Source organism: Sardina pilchardus, chromosome 19, assembly GCF_963854185.1.
Source record: "Sardina pilchardus chromosome 19, fSarPil1.1, whole genome shotgun sequence".
NCBI lineage: Eukaryota > Metazoa > Chordata > Actinopteri > Clupeiformes > Clupeidae > Sardina > Sardina pilchardus.
Window position 1 is genome coordinate 2,893,602 of NC_085012.1, and position 18,108 is coordinate 2,911,709.

Genomic DNA, 18,108 nt, shown 5'->3' on the forward strand with positions numbered 1-18,108 from the left:
AGATAAAGTATCAGAAGGGTCTGCAGGAGGTGAAGGGCCGGTCTTGTTCAGAACTGGACACTCCTGAAATGAGGCGTGTCCGCAAGTCTCAAAATGACATCTCCATGGTAGCGTGCCGGTCATCGTGATGCGGTTGCCGTGGATATAACACTACTGACCCCACGTTGAGTGGTCATGTTGCCTCTGGTACCCCCCCCCCCCCACTAGCCACTGCTGCTGGATGGAGCAGCACCTGTTACTGCCAATAACCTACTTGTTGTGTTTGCGTACTAATCACTTATCATTAATAAAGGTTTTGGCCTCGTGTCCTGTGTGGAGTTTATTGCTCACTGACCAAAAGCACCCACTGAGTTCTGTCTGTGTGTGTGCATGTGTGTGTGTGTGTGTGTGTGTGTGTGTGTGTGTGTGTGTGTGTGATGACCCAATAAATTGAGTGTAGTGTAACATCCCTATGTAGCTGTGTTCCCCGTGTGTGCTGATGTTGTGTTCACGCCTCGCCCTGCCCAGGCCAAGTACCACGAGGACTTTGAGCGTGCGCGGGGTCGGGGCACCACCCCTGGGCTGGAGGAGCAGCTGGGCATGGGCATGGAACACGGGCACGGCCACGGGCACCACCCGCACCACCCACACCACCCACACCACCACAACAACCAGGTGATGAGCGAGGCCGCCTACAAAGGCGTGCACCCGCAGGTGGTAGAGATGGACCGTAGACCGGGCATCAACGTAGGTTAGTGTCCTTTTACATCCATTGCTAGTCTTCTCCTCCTGACCTCTCTCGCTCTCTTTTTTTGTATATTTTCTTTCTTTCTGTCTTTCTTTCTCTCTCTCTCTCTTTTTTTGTATCTTTTCTTTCTTTCTTTTGTTTTCTGTCTCTCTTTCGTTGCATCTTTTCTACAGTATATTGTTTTCTTTTTGTTTGTTTGTTTCTTTCTCTCTCTCTCCCTCTCTAGCCTGCTTTTCCTCTGCTTGTCCATCTGTTCTGTCCACATCCTGTTGTTCATGTCCTGCTCCTTTGTCCATCTGTCCTGTCCACATCCTGTTGTTCATGTCCTGCTCCTTTGTCCATCTGTCCTGTCCACATCCTGTTGTTCATGTCCTGTTCCTTTACTCCACCCTGTTCCTGTCCTGCCCTCTGCTCCCGGCCCCATGTGAAGACCTGAAGGTGTGGCGCACTGATCCGGGGTCCATCTTTGATTTTGACCCCGTGGAGGATAACATGCAGTCTAAGAGCCTGCGCCGCCTCTCCGGTACCCTCCCGCTCATCTCCCTCACTGTAGTCATTCACATGAGCGCTTATGTGTCATTTCATATCTACAGTAGAAACGTGCGCTCACTCATCTCCCTCACTGTAGTCATTCACATGAGCGCTTATGTGTCATTTCATATCTACAGTAGCAACGTGCGCTCACTCATCTCCCTCACTGTAGTCATTCACATGAGCGCTTATGTGTCATTTCATATCTACAGTAGCAACGTGCGCTCACTCATCTCCCTCACTGTAGTCATTCACACGAGCGCTTATGTGTCATTTCATATCTACAGTAGAAACGTGCGCTCACTCAGCGCTGCCTATTTCAGACCACCTCTGATATGAAGTCATACAGTCATCATATGTCATCAGAAACATTTGTGTGTGTCAGTTTCACCTCTTTCATGTACTTTCCTTCCTTTCCAATATGCTGTTCCCCTAAACCTCTTTTCCCCTTCATCCTTCACCTGGCCTGGCTCCTGCTCCTGTGGCTCCTTACTCCTCCTCCTCTTCCTCCTCCTCCTCCTCCTCCTCCTCCTCCTCTGTGCGTCTGCTGTGCGGGTGCTGCCCTCTGGTGGGTGGTGCTGGTACCAGAGCGGGCCAGTCGTCTGAGCAGGCAGCAGTCTCAGCAGTCTCTGCCGTCCCAGGCCCAGTCCGTGTGCAGCTCCATGGGCTCTGAGCTGTGGGACCGCAGCGTGTCTGTGTGCAGCAGCAGCTCCGTCATGCAGTCCCAGCCGGACAAAGGTAGTGAGCGCTGCTACGTAGCACAGGGTAGCACTCATCACTGCTATACAGCACAGGGTAACTCTTATAGAGCTGCTACTGTATGTAGCACAGGGTAGCACTCACAGAGCTGCTAAGTAGCACAGAGTAGCACTCACAGAGCTGCTAAGTAGCACAGGGTAGCACTCACAGAGCTGCTATACAGCACAGGGTAGCACTCACCACTGTTATGTAGCACAGGGTAACTCTTATATTGCTGCTACATAGCACAGGGTAGCACTCACAGAGCTGCTACATAGCACAGGGTAGCACTCACAGAGCTGCTATGAAGCACAGGGTAGCACTCATAGAGCTGCTATGTAGCACAGTGTAACTTTTATAGAGCTGCTACTGAATGTAGCGCAGGGTAGCACTCACAGCGCTGCTATTTAGCACAGGGTAACTCTTATAGAGCTGCTATGTAGCACAGGGTAACTCTCACAGAGCTGCTACATAGCACAGGGGAACTCTTATAGAGCTGCTACTGTATGTAGCACAGGGTAACTCTCACAGAGCTGCTACATAGCACAGGGGAACTCTCACAGAGCTGCTACGTAGCACAGGGGAACTCTCACAGAGCTGCTACGTAGCACAGGGTAACTCTTATAGAGAAACAGAGGTAGTGCTGCGATGTAGCGCAGGGTAACTCTTATAGAGGGACTTGCAGATGAACCTAGTGGTTTAGTAAATTATACATTCATTAAAAAGATAGTAAATCTTATATTTTATATCTGAAGTCAATTAAAATATTGAGAAATTAAAGGATTAGGCTGTAGTCACCTGTTGGTATGGTTACAGGAATGGTTATGTACTCCAATGTTTGCCACCATATTCCACAGTGTCCGCAGTCACATTAACTCTCTTACTCGTCATTTCTCCACCGATTAACTGTGTTGCTCTCTCTCTCTCTCTCTCTCTCTCTCTCTCTCTCTCTCTCTCTCTCTCTCTCTCTCTCTGGACGTTTAATACTGTATGCATGTTGGAGTGTTTCTCACCCACTCTGTCAGCTATGCAGAGATTACTGTATTTACATACTTCACAATCTTGTGATGTGCCGTCTCCCTCAGCATTGCTGCCGTTCCCAGTGAGTGCCATGTGGAGCATTAGGGAGTGCCATGTGGAGCATTAGGGAGTGCCCATGTGGAGCATTAGGGAGTGCCCATGTGGAGCATTAGGGAGTGCCCGTGTGGAGCATTAGGGAGTGCCCATGTGGAGCATTAGGGAGTGCCATGTCTCACACTAACGGTGCACATTGAGTTAAAGGACCCCTGGACTCAGCTGCTGTTTTCTCAGATGTGCACTGCATGGCTACTAGCCACTTGAGTAACGTTGTCTTCACAGAAAGCCCGTCTGGACAGCTGTTTACTTTAACCTGTTCTGTAGGTGTTCATGTGCGCTGTCCATCTTTAACCATTGTTATTGCCTTGGTTCCTGACCCACAACGCTTCTTTCACACTTGCACTTTAACTGTGTGAGCACTACATGCTACGTGTGCCTTTAAATGATTGCGCTCACACAGAGATGAGCTGATGTGAGCCCAGAGCACCTCTTCCTTGTTTGAGACTGCTGGGTCCTGGTCCCCCTCTAAACTCACTAAACTCCACCACACGGCGTGTGTGTGTGCTGGTCTCCCTCTAAACTCACTAAACTCCACCACACGGCGTGTGTGTGTCCGGTCCAGCCTCGTCTCTCCATGTCTGACCGCTGGTCCGTGTGATTCCAGGTGCGTACCACCCAGGAGGACAGCAGGGCTACTACATGCACCAGAGCAGCATGTCCTCAGTGAGGTCGGTCCAGTCCCCCCCGCACTCCGCCACCATGGTGAGTCCCACAGTCCCACCCCCCACTCCGCCACTATGGTGAGTCCCACAGTCCTGGAGCAGCATTCAGCACCAGCAGCATTCAGCACCAGCTATCCAGGCTACTGAATATTCAGCACCAGCTATCCAGGCTACTGGATATTCAGCACCAGCTATCCAGGCTACTGAATGTATTCACTATGTGTATATGTGTATATATTCAGCACCAGCTATCCAGGCCACTGAATATTCAGCACCAGCTATCCAGGCTACTGAATGTATTCACTATGTGACTGTGTAGCGCTGCAGCTTCATATCCAGGCCACTGAATTTACTCAGTATGTGTAGTGGTGCAGCTTCATTATGGATGAGTACTGGTGTTAAAAAAGGTTGAGTAAGTTGTTGTAGTGATGTTAGTGTTTCTAAAACAGTTACAGTTGTATTTAAGTCCAGACATAAGTCCACATGAAGCTACAAATATAGCAGATATAGGGATTTTATCTGTAGCATGCAGCTGTGAATGCTAACTTTTGTTGTCCATCATTTGTACTTTTCAGAGAGTGTATCGCGCTCTGTACGACTATGCCGCCCAGGACCATGACGAGGTGTCTTTCCGCGATGGCGACGTCATCATCAACGCGCAGCCCATCGACGAGGGCTGGATGTACGGCACCGTCCAGAGGACCGGCAAGTCCGGCATGCTGCCCGCCAACTACGTGGAGTGCTTCAACTAGAGGGCAGGATCTGGTTGGGTTTTTTGGGGGGGCGGGGGGGATAAGGGAGGATAATTCCACAGAACGCCCGCCCTCAAACCCTACCCCATCTCCCACCCAAGCTGTGGGCGCAATAGAAGTCCTGGGAGGCCGAGGGGTGGAGTCGCTCTAGTTCCGAGAGACACACTGCAGCCATAATGTTAGCTACGCTGTTTAGACCTCTATGAGCATAACCTGGACAAGTATTCAACTCCTTCTGTGCCACACATTAATACACATCTTGCTTTATGAAAACTGTGATTCTATGCTTCTGGGGATGTTAATGCCATGTTATTGCTAGCATATGAATATCCTGAAGCGGATTATGGCGCAGTGTGTCTTGTTCTGCTCAGGTAGGGACAGCAGAGAGAGGATAGGGACATGCATAGGATGCTCATTAGATTAGCTCCGCCCCCAAGACTTCTATTGGAAGGCCAGACATGCCTTGTATTATTCCTTTGTGTCTATTTTTGTTAACTTTCACATTTAGGTGTTGTCACTAATACATTTTTTATTATTGTTATTATTATGATTATATGGTTATTATAATTTACAAAAAAGGAAACCCATTGAGTGGCAGGCTCTGGGTTCTCCAGTAGGGTGGTCTGCAGCAACAACAACCTGTTTCATTATTATTAACACATGTGTTCTTAGGAGTACTGGGAAGCCAGCTCTACAACTGTAGTTCAGTGCTGTAGACATGCTGAACAATATCTCCTGTCTCAATGACCTTGACTGTGTTGTCTGGTTGTATACAATATGCATGTACAGAATACTAACTGGGATCTCTAGTACGTTTTCAGAGGCGATGCCCAACTCTATCCGTGCGTAGCCATTGAGTCTTTATATCCTACAGATGTGGTTTTGGAACGATGCTAAAGCAAAGTTCCAGCAGGTTGTTTAAGACGTCATTCTGTGGCCAACGGCACAAGAAGACCATGAGAAGATATTTGTGTATATTAGTACTGCTGAATCACAAGGTTGTCCAGGTGCAGAAATAATTGCAGCACTGGCTGTGATACGGGCAGTCCAAAATATGCCCGTTACATAAGCAATAGATCATGTTGTCACTTAGATCTATACACATAAACAGAACACCCTTCAAATCCATGAGATACACATACAGAACACCCTTCAAATCCATGTTTCTGGGACAGATTCACGGATGTTGACTTTATGTCATCACTCAACTCAACTGAAAGAATTGACGTTGTCCAGAATATTCCACATTATTACACATAGAGGAGATGAAAATAGCCATAGTGTGTTGCTCATCTAATGGTTTTAATCAAGTTTCTGCACATCAGTCTTGTTTTGGGCTAATACTCTCTTGTACAAAAAGGAAATAAAAGCATTTTCCTTTGTTGATTTGATTGTGTTAACAGATGCACTGTACCAGACAATAATTTCTTTTGATAATGCACCTGAGTTTTTATTAATTGCGGTGGTTCACACGTGTGGCAAATAAACTGCTTTGTCAACATTCAATGTTTGTCTCCATTATGTTTTACTTAGTTGTAGAAACTTCAGTTTTCATTTGAGATCAAAATAAAAATGTGTTTTCCTGCCATTTCTGAGATTGGCTATATTTAAATCGGTCCATGAAAGGTGTTGTGTCATATGGCCCATTCTCACCTTTACTCGCCACAACAGCAGGGGGCGATGTAAATTTACACTACATATGGGATATCCTGCACGCCCTAATATTGCGCTTGCGCACTACCGTTGAAGGAACCGAAGCACAACGAACTAAGCACCGTGCCACTCTTTGCTAAGAGTATCGGCATTCAGAAATACTGTGAAATGATGAAGTTTCTACCCAGGTTACTTTTGCTATTGTTAATAGCCTTCCCAACAACTATTGTACTGAAAGGTAAGTGAGGCTGGTTCAATAATGTCAAGGAATTAGCCTACTTGGCTCGAAACTACCGCTAAGTCAGCTGTAGTCGCGAGCTAGTTAGCTGACAGGCTAAGGTGGCGAATTGAGTGAAAGGCCAATCCATGCGCACTGATATAACATGTATTTAACGTTACAGCGTTTTATCAGAGCAGATCTTTTGATAGCATATCTGATACCTAGTTTGTGCAGTGTAATTGTAATGACTGCATGACTATTAGAGCTACTTTTGAATATTTAATTTTCTTTAGTGATTAACTGCACTTGACTGACGTGTCCTTACGGCTCGGGTAGATGGAGGTTTAGCTTAGCCGCAAGCATGATAGCTAGTTAGCATTGGCTAGCATAAATAGCCTCATCTAGGTAGCAGCTAGTCCAAAGTAGTTTGACGTTAGCATGGTGAACGTTAGAATGATAGTCTGTCAAGACAGAGCTCTTGTCTCTGGAACACGTAGTCTTCTTGCTAACGTTAGTTGTGATATTGTGGTAAATGAAAATAGCCAAAAGTTTGATTTACAGACCGGATACTTTGGGGCCATGTACATTATTAGTAGACTGAAACCGTATCGTTAATCTACTGTCAGAGGATGTTGTGCTTAGGGAAACGTTAGCAGCTCACCAGGAAGGCTACGGTTCCTCGTTCCCCAACTTAGTAAAAAAAAGGCGTCTCAGTTATTTTCAGAACTAAAGTCAGTGGATTCAGTAACCTTACTGGCGAGAATCGTATAGTCTTTGCCATTTTTAAGTAACATTGTATCTATTGTCCGCAAGATAGCTAGCTGGTTGGTCACCAATGCAACCTCTACGTGTTAGAGGTTGGCCAAAATAAGATTAGCTAACATTTGGTCTTGTATATCAGTTAGTATGAACACTGGTTGTCGTTGCGCTGACTTGCATGGTTTTGAGGTCTGTTCCACATCGTTGTGCTTGTGCCGTGACGCAGGACCATTGGTGGCAGCACAGGATGCGACTGAGGACGAGGAGGCTGCTGATGAAGACTTGGGAGATGACGTGATTGCTGAGGATGATGACGAGGCTGAGGTAGAGGATGACGAAAACACAGAATTGGTAAGAGTTGATTTCTATATGTATCACTAACCTGGCGCTGCTGTTCATAAGAGCATGTAGCCTATCCATATATATATGTAGTCTCTATGCTCTACATACTGCAGTTGCTCTCGTACTCTCCCACTGATGAGGCACTCGTGTGCTTTGATGATGCTTTAAAACAGTTGTCTTTCTTTGCAATGTAGACGGAAGAGAAAGAGGAGGAGGAGGAAGAAGAAGCATTAACGGGAGAAGTCAAAGCCTCCCCCCATGCAGACACAACCATCCTCTTCGTCAAAGGAGACGGTGAGTGCTTCAGCCATATGGACCACCACACACACCACCACCACACATACCACCACACACACGACCATACTTACCACCACACACACCACCACCACACACACACCACCATACTTACCACCACACACACCACCACCACACACACACACCACCATACTTGCCACCACACACACACCACCACACACACCACCATAGACATCACAGCACTGGAAAGCTTTGACTCTTGGGAATCTATACATGACAAACCTTTTTCATGAATAGTTTGCATAGTGCTTTACATTGCCAAATTAATCTTAGTATGTCACAATTCAAAATGCCGCCTCCTCCCACTTTCGTGCTTCCCTACCTTCTAGCCATGTGTATGTCCTTAGCAATAATATGTAGATATTATCAGACTTGAACTGTGCATTCGGTCCTAATGTCCTCTCCCCTGCATCCTCAGACTTGAACTGTGCATTCGGTCCTAATGTCCTCTCCCCTGCATCCTCAGACTTGAACTGTGCATTCGGTCCTAATGTCCTCTCCCCTGCATCCTCAGACTTGAACTGTGCATTCGGTCCTAATGTCCTCTCCCCTGCGTCCTCAGACTTGAACTGTGCATTCGGTCCTAATGTCCTCTCCCCTGCGTCCTCAGACTTGAACTGTGCTTTCGGTCCTAATGTCCTCTCCCCTGCATCCTCAGACTTGAACTGTGCATTCGGTCCTAATGTCCTCTCCCCTGCATCCTCAGACTTGAACTGTGCATTCGGTCCTAATGTCCTCTCCCCTGCATCCTCAGACTTGAACTGTGCATTCGGTCCTAATGTCCTCTCCCCTGCGTCCTCAGACTTCCCGGCCAACAACATCGTCAAGTTCCTGATGGGCTTCACCAACAAGGGCGCCGAGAACTTTGTGGTGGAGTCCCTGGACGCCTCGTTCCGCTACCCGCAGGACTTCCAGTTCTACATCCAGAACTTCACGGCCCTGCAGCTGGGCATCGTGGTGCCGCCGCTGCGCCAGGCCACGTTCGAGTACTCGTTCATCCCCGCAGAGCCCATGGGGGGGCGCCCCTTCGGCCTGGTCATCAACCTCAACTACAAGGACAGCAATGTGAGTACAGCCAAAGATCCTTAAATATTGACAAGATAGAGCAACGTAATGCATCTCTATGGAAGCAAAATTCGAACAGTTCCGGTCTGCTTAAAGGGGCGTGTTGCAAAGACGTCATAGTGGGATATCGATCTCTGCAGATTGGCAAGCAGTTCAGTTCGAATGTTAGCAGGTCTGCTTAAAGGGGGATTTAGCCCCCCTCCCCCTTGTAAAGACAGAACGCGGAAATGATCGAACGTTTGCGCCTCTCGCTCCGCTTTAACCCTCTCTGGTACAGCGCTGCCTCTCATTTGGGCTTTTATACGTCCTCCCTCGCTCCTCGGGCCTCCATCCTCACTGATCTACATAAAGAAAGATAGAAGAAGGGATAGACTATCCCATTGTTGCTGCCCCATCATCCTTTATGTAGATCAGTGAGGATCGAGGCCCGAGGAGCGAGAGAGGACGCATAAGCGCTGAATGAGAGGCACCCCATGACGTCATTCAAACACTCCTACAAAGGTCTTGTTTATTTTCATTTCCAAGTGCGATTTCACAGAGCAGCGTTGAGATAGCTGGTGGTGTTGTGTCAGCCACCCAGGGGTGCAGGTGAAATGTCAAAGATAATAACATTGATTGTTTTCAAATCATGTTTTGATCACAATTGTCAAAACTGGAGGATGATCTGCCCTCTGAGCAGCTTCTTGCTATGTGGGGGGTCTCAGCTTTTATGCTCATGCAGGTCTGCTTTTATTGTTTTTGAGTTATTTCACAACATGGGCCAATGGTTCAGTACTCTAAAAGTTACATATTGTATGAAGCCATGAATAAACAAGAGTCACAGCAGGTCATCATATACCAATGATCCAAACACTCATGATCAAATAGTTAGTCCTACTTAAACTGTCTGGTATGAAGTTGCCCATCAAATTACCAAATTAACATGCAGTTGCCTTTACAAGTTACCAGAACACATGGCAAACACCTAAGAAATGAACAGACAATTGCAATGATTTGCAACTTGCAAGGGAACAACCTATCAACTATTAGTATTGACATTTTAACAATATCTAAAAACATTGAATTGAAAATGTATGCAAAAATGTTTAAAATGTCAAATATTGAAACAAACATAATATCTAGACTACATCACTTTAGGCAAATGGAAAATTATCTCTTTGATTTAGGCTATAACCATACAATATAATTTTGCCTTAAAATAATGTTTATCTTTGTTTTCAAATTTGAATAAAGATTGAGAATGTGACGTAAAACGCAACGCATTTTGGCAATTGGCGGCCCAAAATTAAAGTAGTTTTACTGACTTGCGGGAACAACGCGGTGCAGTTGTCGAAATGCCGTTTACCTGCTGTGTTCTAAAATTCAATAGAGTAACATGAAGCTTATCTTTTATCGTTTTCCAACGTGAAAAAATAATAGTACACGCCATGTTTCAGAGGTGACCAAAAGGCGAGGAATGGCATGGATAGCAGCAGTAAGAAAGTGCAAGATTATGTTCTGTTTTTCACACTATTTTTTCACGTTTAGTTTTCATTATTATCATGCCAGATCATAGACCCAGAACACTAGTTTACATGGGCTAGCATTAGGCGAGCCAGACATACCCATAATTGTGTTTTGATAACGTTGGTCACATGTCTCTATAGAAAGGGATGGAAATGTGTGCTATTACAATAGCAGATTGAGCACAGGTTGTACTACACTGGCCTGCTGTTTATGCTCTGTGATTGTATGGCATGAAATGGTGCTTTGATTGTAGTGCTTGATACTCCGGTTAGGTTGCGCAAAGTGAAACGAAGCAGAAAAAACAAGTTTGGATCCACTTGATTGGTTGTGCTGCCTCATTCAGTCGGCTGCAAGAATGCATTGAAGGCCTTGTGTCTGTGTTGGCATGCCTTTTCTCACCTCTCTCTCTTTATCTCTCTCCCTCTCTCTCCCTCCTTCCCTCCCTCCCTCTCTCCCTCCCTCCCTCCCTCCAGGGCAATGTGTTTCAGGACGCCGTTTTCAACCAGACCGTTACGGTCACAGAGAGGGAGGACGGCCTGGATGGAGAGACGTATGTGACCTTCTACTCTGTTAATCCTCTTCTATTCACGTCCATGCTGTAACTAGTGGCTTTGCTTTTGTCATTCTAAGTAATGCTTGTGTTCATGGCCATGTTGTAATTGGGTTTTTGGTTACACTGATGCCACTTAGTTAGTGGTTTTGTTTTTGTAATTCTATGCTTGTAGATGCTCGATGTTCTATGCTTTTAGTTTTCATAATTCTAGTTAAATGCTCTTTATAAACCCTGAGGAAGTGTTATGGAGTAACCTGAGGTTTCATTATTCACCACTAGGGGGCTTTGCTACAGGTAAGGCTGCAGTGATGTTGAGGTTATTTATGTATTTATGCCTCATCAGGATCTTCATGTACGTGTTCCTCGGTGGTCTTGGACTCCTCGTTGTCGTTGGGCTTCACCAGCTGCTGGAGTCAAGAAAGGTAAAAGACAAACACCCCCTCGCATGTAGAAACAGAACCATGCACCACCCACCACCCACAAACACGCCATAACCACCTACACCTCTGGAACGCAACTCCTCCTAACGCAAGGACCAGCCCATTCTGTCTTATATCTGTACGTGACAGGATCTTCTGTCTGTCCGTCACTGGCATATCTCTCGAACCGTATGTCCGAACAATTTCAAAGCGATCAGCTACAGACAACGAGTGGCAGACAGAGCGTGATGTCACTTCTGGACTATCAGAGATTGTTGAGTCGATGACTCATTGTTCCACAAAATGGTTGATCTTCTTTATCCGGAAGGTATTCAGTAAGCTTAACAATGAACATATAGCCATAACTCAGTACAGCTGTTAGGATTGTTATTTTGATCTGTACAAATGTCACATGCAGCCATGCCTAAAGTCAGTTTACTGCACTATTCATTAATGTATGGTTAGCTGCAATCAGGTTTTCCCCCATCAACCTACAGTAGAGGTAAAGCAGGCACACCTGCGGGCATGTCATTGGGCTACGTGCTTTCTACAGCAATGGCATGTTTGAACGGGCACTGCCCTAGTTGTGAGGGAATGTTGGGCTTGTGTCTGAGTGGTCATGTGCTGCCGAGTGGACTGCAGTGCAGGCTCTAACATTACTGTAGTTCCTCAGGACTAGTGCAGGCTGTAACATCACTCTGTAGTGCAGTGCAGGCTGTAGCATCACTCTGTAGTTCCTCAGGACTAGTGCAGGCTGTAACTTCACTCTGTAGTTCCTCAGGACTAGTGCAGGCTGTAGCATCACTCTGTAGTTCCTCAGGACTAGTGCAGGCTGTAACATCACTCTGTAGTTCCTCAGGACTAGTGCAGGCTGTAACATCACTCTGTAGTTCCTCAGGACTAGTGTAGTGCAGGCTGTAACATCACTCTGTAGTTCCTCAGGACTCTAGTGCAGGCTGTAGCATCACTCTGTAGTTCCTCAGGACTAGTGCAGGCTGTAACATCACTCTGTAGTGCAGTGCAGGCTGTAACATCACTCTGTAGTTCCTCAGGACTAGTGCAGGCTGTAACATCACTCTGTAGTTCCTCAGGACTAGTGCAGGCTGTAGCATCACTCTGTAGTTCCTCAAGACTCTAGTGCAGGCTGTAACATCACTCTGTAGTTCCTCAGGACTAGTGCAGGCTGTAGCATCACTCTGTAGTTCCTCAGGACTAGTGCAGGCTGTAACCATCATCACTCTGTAGTTCCTCAGGACTAGTGCAGGCTGTAGCATCACTCTGTAGTTCCTCAGGACTAGTGCAGGCTGTAGCATCACTCTGTAGTTCCTCAGGACTAGTGCAGGCTGTAACATCACTCTGTAGTGCAGTGCAGGCTGTAACATCACTCTGTAGTGCAGTGCAGGCTGTAACCATCATCACTCTGTTGTTCCTCAGGACAGGCACGGCGGGAGCATGAACAGAAAGCTTGTTAAGGCAGCCGAGTTCCTGCACATGATGGAGGTAGTCAGGACACACACAGGACACACACACAGGACACACACACAGGACACACACAGGACACACACAGGACAGACAGGTCGCTCTGCAGGACAGTGACCGCTGGCTGGACTTGGTCTCTCATGCCATCGGAGGGGCGATAGAAAGGCTGACTGGCATTCATGCCAGAACATGGCACAGCTTGGCCTGGGTTCAAAAGTCAGGCCCTCGTAAAGCACCTGCTATTTCTTTTTAGACTCTTGGGGCAGCATGCTTTGTAGTAAAATGTAACTGGGTTCTTGCCTGATATTCCTCCCTAATGTAGTCCACATTGCTAATATAGTGAGGGTGCAACTGGTAGACTCTTCTGATTGGCTCAGCCTTGTGAACATCAGCCTGCTTGTGGCATTAATATGAGCACAGGCTTTTGGAGACCAGGTCCAACCCAGCCAGGGTGTGAGTTCAGACAAAACAGTTTTAATAACCAAAATGTAAAACTGACCCTATACACGTTGCATGTACAATTGTATAAGTTGTGGTCAGTTTTTCCTGCAGGAGTGAGCGGTGTGTTAGTGTCCCCTGTAAGGCCCAGTGTAGTGTCCTCTATCCACCTTATTCCTTAACCCGGAAATATGCATCGTTGCGATGGTTACGATACTGTTTTCAACTTCCGTTCATTCTGTTAACATGTGCGTTCTCCGTAGCTAACTAGATTATGCCTCAACTTAGATTTCTTTCGAAATGTTGACAATTCTGCCCTCAACATGTATATACTACATCATATATAATCGATATAAAATAGAAAAGTTTACTTTTATATGCGTTATGATATGTTAAGCACCGTTAACCGTCACGTTAAAATAGATACAATGCAGCTTCGCCGGAAATAGAAAACCGTTTCGGTGTCATGGCGACCCCCATTGTTGGCTGCGGAATATCGTGGATAAGGCCATCGATGCCCACCTGTGGCCCCAGAGAGCTGCATGTGGAGCTCCTCTCTGCCTCGCCAGGGTTGCGTGTGATGCGTGCATGTGCCTGCGGACTAAACGTCTCTTGAGTCATTGCAATATTCCACATCTGTCTGTCTGTCAGCCACATTAGAGATGAGCAAAAAAAAGCACATCAGCAGGTTTTGACAGGGCAGGAATGCAGCAACTTGCTGTGACTGGGTCAAAGTTCATGAATCTCAATTGCTTGCGTGTGTGCATCAGGTTGCCATGGCAGTTCACACCAGAGCCACTCTTCAAGTGTGTTCAGATATTGGTCCAAGTACTGCATTTGGTATCAGAGGTACAACTCCGTTTGCACCAGTAGCTCTCTATGAGCACCTTACAGCTGTGTAAAGTAGAGAGAAGTTTTAGACGACCACGTAGATAAACACAGAGGTGGACGCAGTGTAGATTGTGTCTCACTCCAGCGTATCTGTGCGTTGCTTGTGCTGTAAGTTCCCAGTCAGCGTGTGCTGTTTGTGACGGTGTTGCTTGCGTGTGTGTGTGTGTGTGTGTGTGTGTGGTCTACAGAGGAGGAGGCCGGTGGCCAAGGTGGAGATGGGCACGGCCAGCCACGGAGACGTAGACATGGACTGGATCCCTCAGGAGACGCTCAACCAGATCAGTGAGTACAGCCAACGGCCCCGCCCCATCATCACCTTTGACCTTTAGGAGCACCTCCTGCTCTGAGCACCTCTTGCCCAGCTGCCTGGTGTGTGTGTGTGTGTGTGTGTGTGTGTGTGTGTGTGTGTGTGTGTGTGTGTGTGTGTGTGTGTGTGTGTGTGTGTGTGTGTGTGTGTGTGTGTGTGTGTGTGTGTGTGTGTGTGTGTGTGTGTGTGTGTGTGTGTGTGTGTGTGTGTGTGTGTGTGTGTGTCCCTCTCTGTGCACCGCTCATACACTCTTGCTTCCTTGTGCCCTGCAGCTGGGTGTGTGTGTTGCACAAGTGTGCACTTCCCTGTTTCTGAATTCACCATCTCAAGTGTGCACTAGATATAGTGACTGTTGTTGTAGGTGTGAAGGTGTCAGTTGAGTTGCACTTCCTGCATGTTAGCGGCCCGTGCTGCGCTAGTTCTGTGGTGCTGGTGCTCCTATGAATGTGTGTGCTGAGCCTCTGGGATGTCTGCATGTACTGTACTGTACTGTACTGTGTGTGTATGTGTGTGTACTGTACTGTATGCTTTGGGTCTAACCACTTGGTGCTCCTATGACTGTGTGCTGAGCCTCTGATGTCTGCATGTACTGTACTGTACTGTATGCCGTGTGTGTGTACTGTACTGTATGCTTTGGGTCTAACCACTTGGTGCTCCTATGACTGTGTGTGCTGAGCCTCTGATGTCTGCATGTACTGTACTGTGTGTGTGTGTGTACTGTACTGTATGCTTTGGGTCTAACCACTTGGTGCTCCTATGACTGTTTGCTGTGCCTCTGATGTCTGCATGTACTGTACTGTACTGTACTGTATGCCGTGTGTGTGTACTGTACTGTATGCTTTGGGTCTAACCACTTGGTGCTCCTATGACTGTGTGTGCTGAGCCGCTGATGTCTGCATGTACTGTACTGTACTGTACTGTACTGTGTGTGTGTGTGTGTGTGTGTGTGTGTGTACTGTACTGTATGCTTTGGGTCTAACCACTTGGTGCACTTGCTGTCTCTTGCTTTGGGGCACTCACTCGTTCTCTCTCTTTGTCTCTCTCTCCTCCTCTTCCTCTCCTCCTCTTCCTCGCCTGTGTCTTCAGTGCAAAGCCGGAGAGGTGAGCCCCCCTTTCTCTCCCAGGATGCAGTGCTAGCTCAGCTGCTGGGTGCTATTGGCTAACAGCAGCCAATGAGTAGCAGTTCTTAGTCATTACTGTGTCCTTCATGATTGATACCCCCAGTGCTCATTTGGAAACATCCCCCAAACAGTCTTTACTCGCCTCAGGTGGCGTTCACACGCACATGCTTTATTCAGCTCCAAAACAAAGACGTAAGCATTAAAACCGGCAAGGTTGCAAGGAAATTAACTGTGTAGATGTTGTTGCTATAACTTATGTTATATTTATCTAAATAGTTAATCGCAACAACGGAACGACCCATGGTTGAAAAAAGAAAACTGTGAGGTCAAAAGTTGATCTAGTTTTACCTTCCAGTGCCTCACGTTTTTAGAGCCCTCACTTTAGAACCCTCACTTTAGAACCCTCACTTTAGAACCCTCACTTTGGATTCTGCTTGCGCCAGCTGTGGCATCACTCCACGGGGAAACGGTTGGGCTTGAGGAGACCCTGGAGGTGAATAAAGCATGTCTGTAGGAGCGGCCCCTGAAGGCTCGTGTGTGAGTGACATATTAACCCGTGTGTGTGTGTGTGGTGTCCTCCCTCAGACAAGGCCTCCCCCCGGAGATCGCCGCGCAAGAGGACGCAGAAGCGCTCGGCTGGCTCAGACGAGTGAGGCCCACATGCGGCCCACATGCGGCCCAGTTGCTGGTTGGGTCACGTGATCTTGTGGCCGCACTGTGCTTCATGTCCACTGGGGAGGGTGTGTCAATCCCCTCCACACACACACACACACACACACACACACACACACACACACACACACACACACACACACACACACACACACACACACACACACACACACACACACACACACACACACACACACACCGCCCTTTTTAGAGACTGCCCTCTCCAAACATAATTTAAATTTCAAGTCCCACAACATTGTGAGGTGGGGGAGGAGTTTAAGAAGTACGCCATTAGATGAACTTTTGGCTGACCTCTGTCTTTGAAAAGAGGTTTGTTTCGCTTGTTTTTTCCCCTCTTGTTTTGTGTTTGTTTTGACGATATCTTGGCATGTTGATTGAAATGGTTAGTTTACGGGTTTAAACTGTAAACACAGATTGGTACTTCAGGGCAAAACAGCATCAAAACTCTAGGATGTGCTCCAAGATATGTTTGCTATTCTTTTTTGTACTTAAGCCACATTTTATTTTTATTTGTGTTTTTCTTTTGCACTGCTCCTGTGTGCTGGAGTCCAAGGTGTCCACGGCGGTTGCCATGGTGCTCCAGAGTCCACAGGGAAACTCCGCTCTGACTGGCCGTCTGAAGTGCACTGCGATGTTCAGCACTCAGCTCCTGATGCGAACTCTCCTGATAGAAGCTTAAGATATGGGTTGAGATGAGATTTCTGATTTGTTTTGTTTTTTCTATTTTTGGAGCCCATATCTTAGAGGTGCCTCATACGACACAGTGAATATGTCTAGCTCCTGCTTTTCTTCTCAAAGTTCCCGTTTTGGATGAATTATCGCTACTTTGATGTCAGGATTTTTAAACCTTTTTCTTTTTTTTTTGTATGTTATCTGAAGAAAGCACTGGTGTATAGGGGGATTCAAATGGGGGTCAATGCAGTTAATTTATTTCCTTCTGATTGGTCAGAGCTGTTGATTTTGTACACTGTACGTTGCACTGGTGCCAGGATGCTCTACTGTACTCTACTGTACTCTACTGTACTCTACTGTACTCTACTGTACTCCGATACGACGCTACGCTACGCAACGCGTCCTCACGAGAGCCCTGCGGAGACCAGCGGGCGCCGCCCACACCTGCTTCCTGTAGCAACTCCTCGCCGTCACACCTGACTCTGCTCACCTCCTGCTGTCACACCTGACTCTGCTCACCTCCTGCTGTCTAGGTGCTGGGAGAGCGAGAGCACACTGATATCCATCCGCTAGACAGCTGAGGAGTCCGGAGCGTTCTGTCTCATATCCCAGCTGAGGAGGAGCGCTCTGTTAGACAGCTGAGGAGGATCACTGTCTCATATCCCAGCTGAGGACATGCTCTCTTGTTTTCAACATTAGCCTTTTTACCATGTTGAACTGATTCAGTGGGAGGGTGCTGGTCTGGTTTGTTTTTTTTGTTTGTTTGTTTGTTTGTTTTTCTTTTGAATGATAAGACAGCTCTGTGTCTTGTACATTTTTTTAAAAAGTCTTTTGAGTATTAGTGACATTAATGTGTAAAATTGGAGTGAATGACGTGGACTGAATAGGCAAAAAAAGAAATAAACGTGAATGAAACTTTGTGTGAGTTTTGGACCTTGTGAGTGTGTTCTCTGGCTTATGGACAGATTGCAGAGCCAAATGGCGTTCGTGCAGTGATGCACCAGAGGGTAGGCTACATATTTCAACCGTCTTGCCTGCTGGAACATGTGCATGCTCTCTTCAAAGCCAATTTTCATGATTATGACAATTGCACAATGCTTTTCCACTGATGAGGAATTCAGATAGGAC

The 18,108-nt window shown here is 46.9% G+C and overlaps 2 protein-coding genes across 5 annotated transcripts in view; both read left to right on the plus strand.

Moving 5' to 3' along the window:
* LOC134065865 (nebulin-like) overlaps positions 1-6,053 on the plus strand; it is an 89,417-nt gene extending 83,364 nt beyond the window's left edge. The window contains exons 57-62 of the mRNA XM_062520960.1: positions 3-107; positions 508-730; positions 1,158-1,250; positions 1,847-1,996; positions 3,738-3,835; positions 4,371-6,053. Of these exons, the coding sequence (XP_062376944.1) occupies positions 3-107; positions 508-730; positions 1,158-1,250; positions 1,847-1,996; positions 3,738-3,835; positions 4,371-4,547 (846 nt within the window). The 3' untranslated portion in view covers positions 4,548-6,053. The remainder of the gene's footprint in view (positions 1-2; positions 108-507; positions 731-1,157; positions 1,251-1,846; positions 1,997-3,737; positions 3,836-4,370) is intronic.
* Positions 6,054-6,290: 237 nt separating this feature from the next.
* Positions 6,291-17,900, plus strand: ssr1 (signal sequence receptor, alpha). Of its 4 annotated transcripts, none has more exons than XM_062520830.1 (9): positions 6,291-6,438; positions 7,406-7,530; positions 7,716-7,815; positions 8,639-8,901; positions 10,881-10,957; positions 11,304-11,382; positions 12,814-12,879; positions 14,376-14,469; positions 16,201-17,900. In XM_062520830.1, exons 1-9 carry the CDS (start codon positions 6,369-6,371, stop codon positions 16,266-16,268), a joined length of 942 nt encoding a protein of 313 aa, XP_062376814.1. In that variant the 5' UTR covers positions 6,291-6,368; the 3' UTR covers positions 16,269-17,900. The 4 variants fall into 4 exon arrangements, with proteins under 4 accessions (XP_062376814.1, XP_062376813.1, XP_062376816.1 ...); XM_062520829.1 differs by lacking the exon at positions 16,201-17,900 and adding an exon at positions 15,581-16,177; XM_062520832.1 differs by lacking the exon at positions 12,814-12,879.
* Positions 17,901-18,108: the final 208 nt, after the last annotated feature.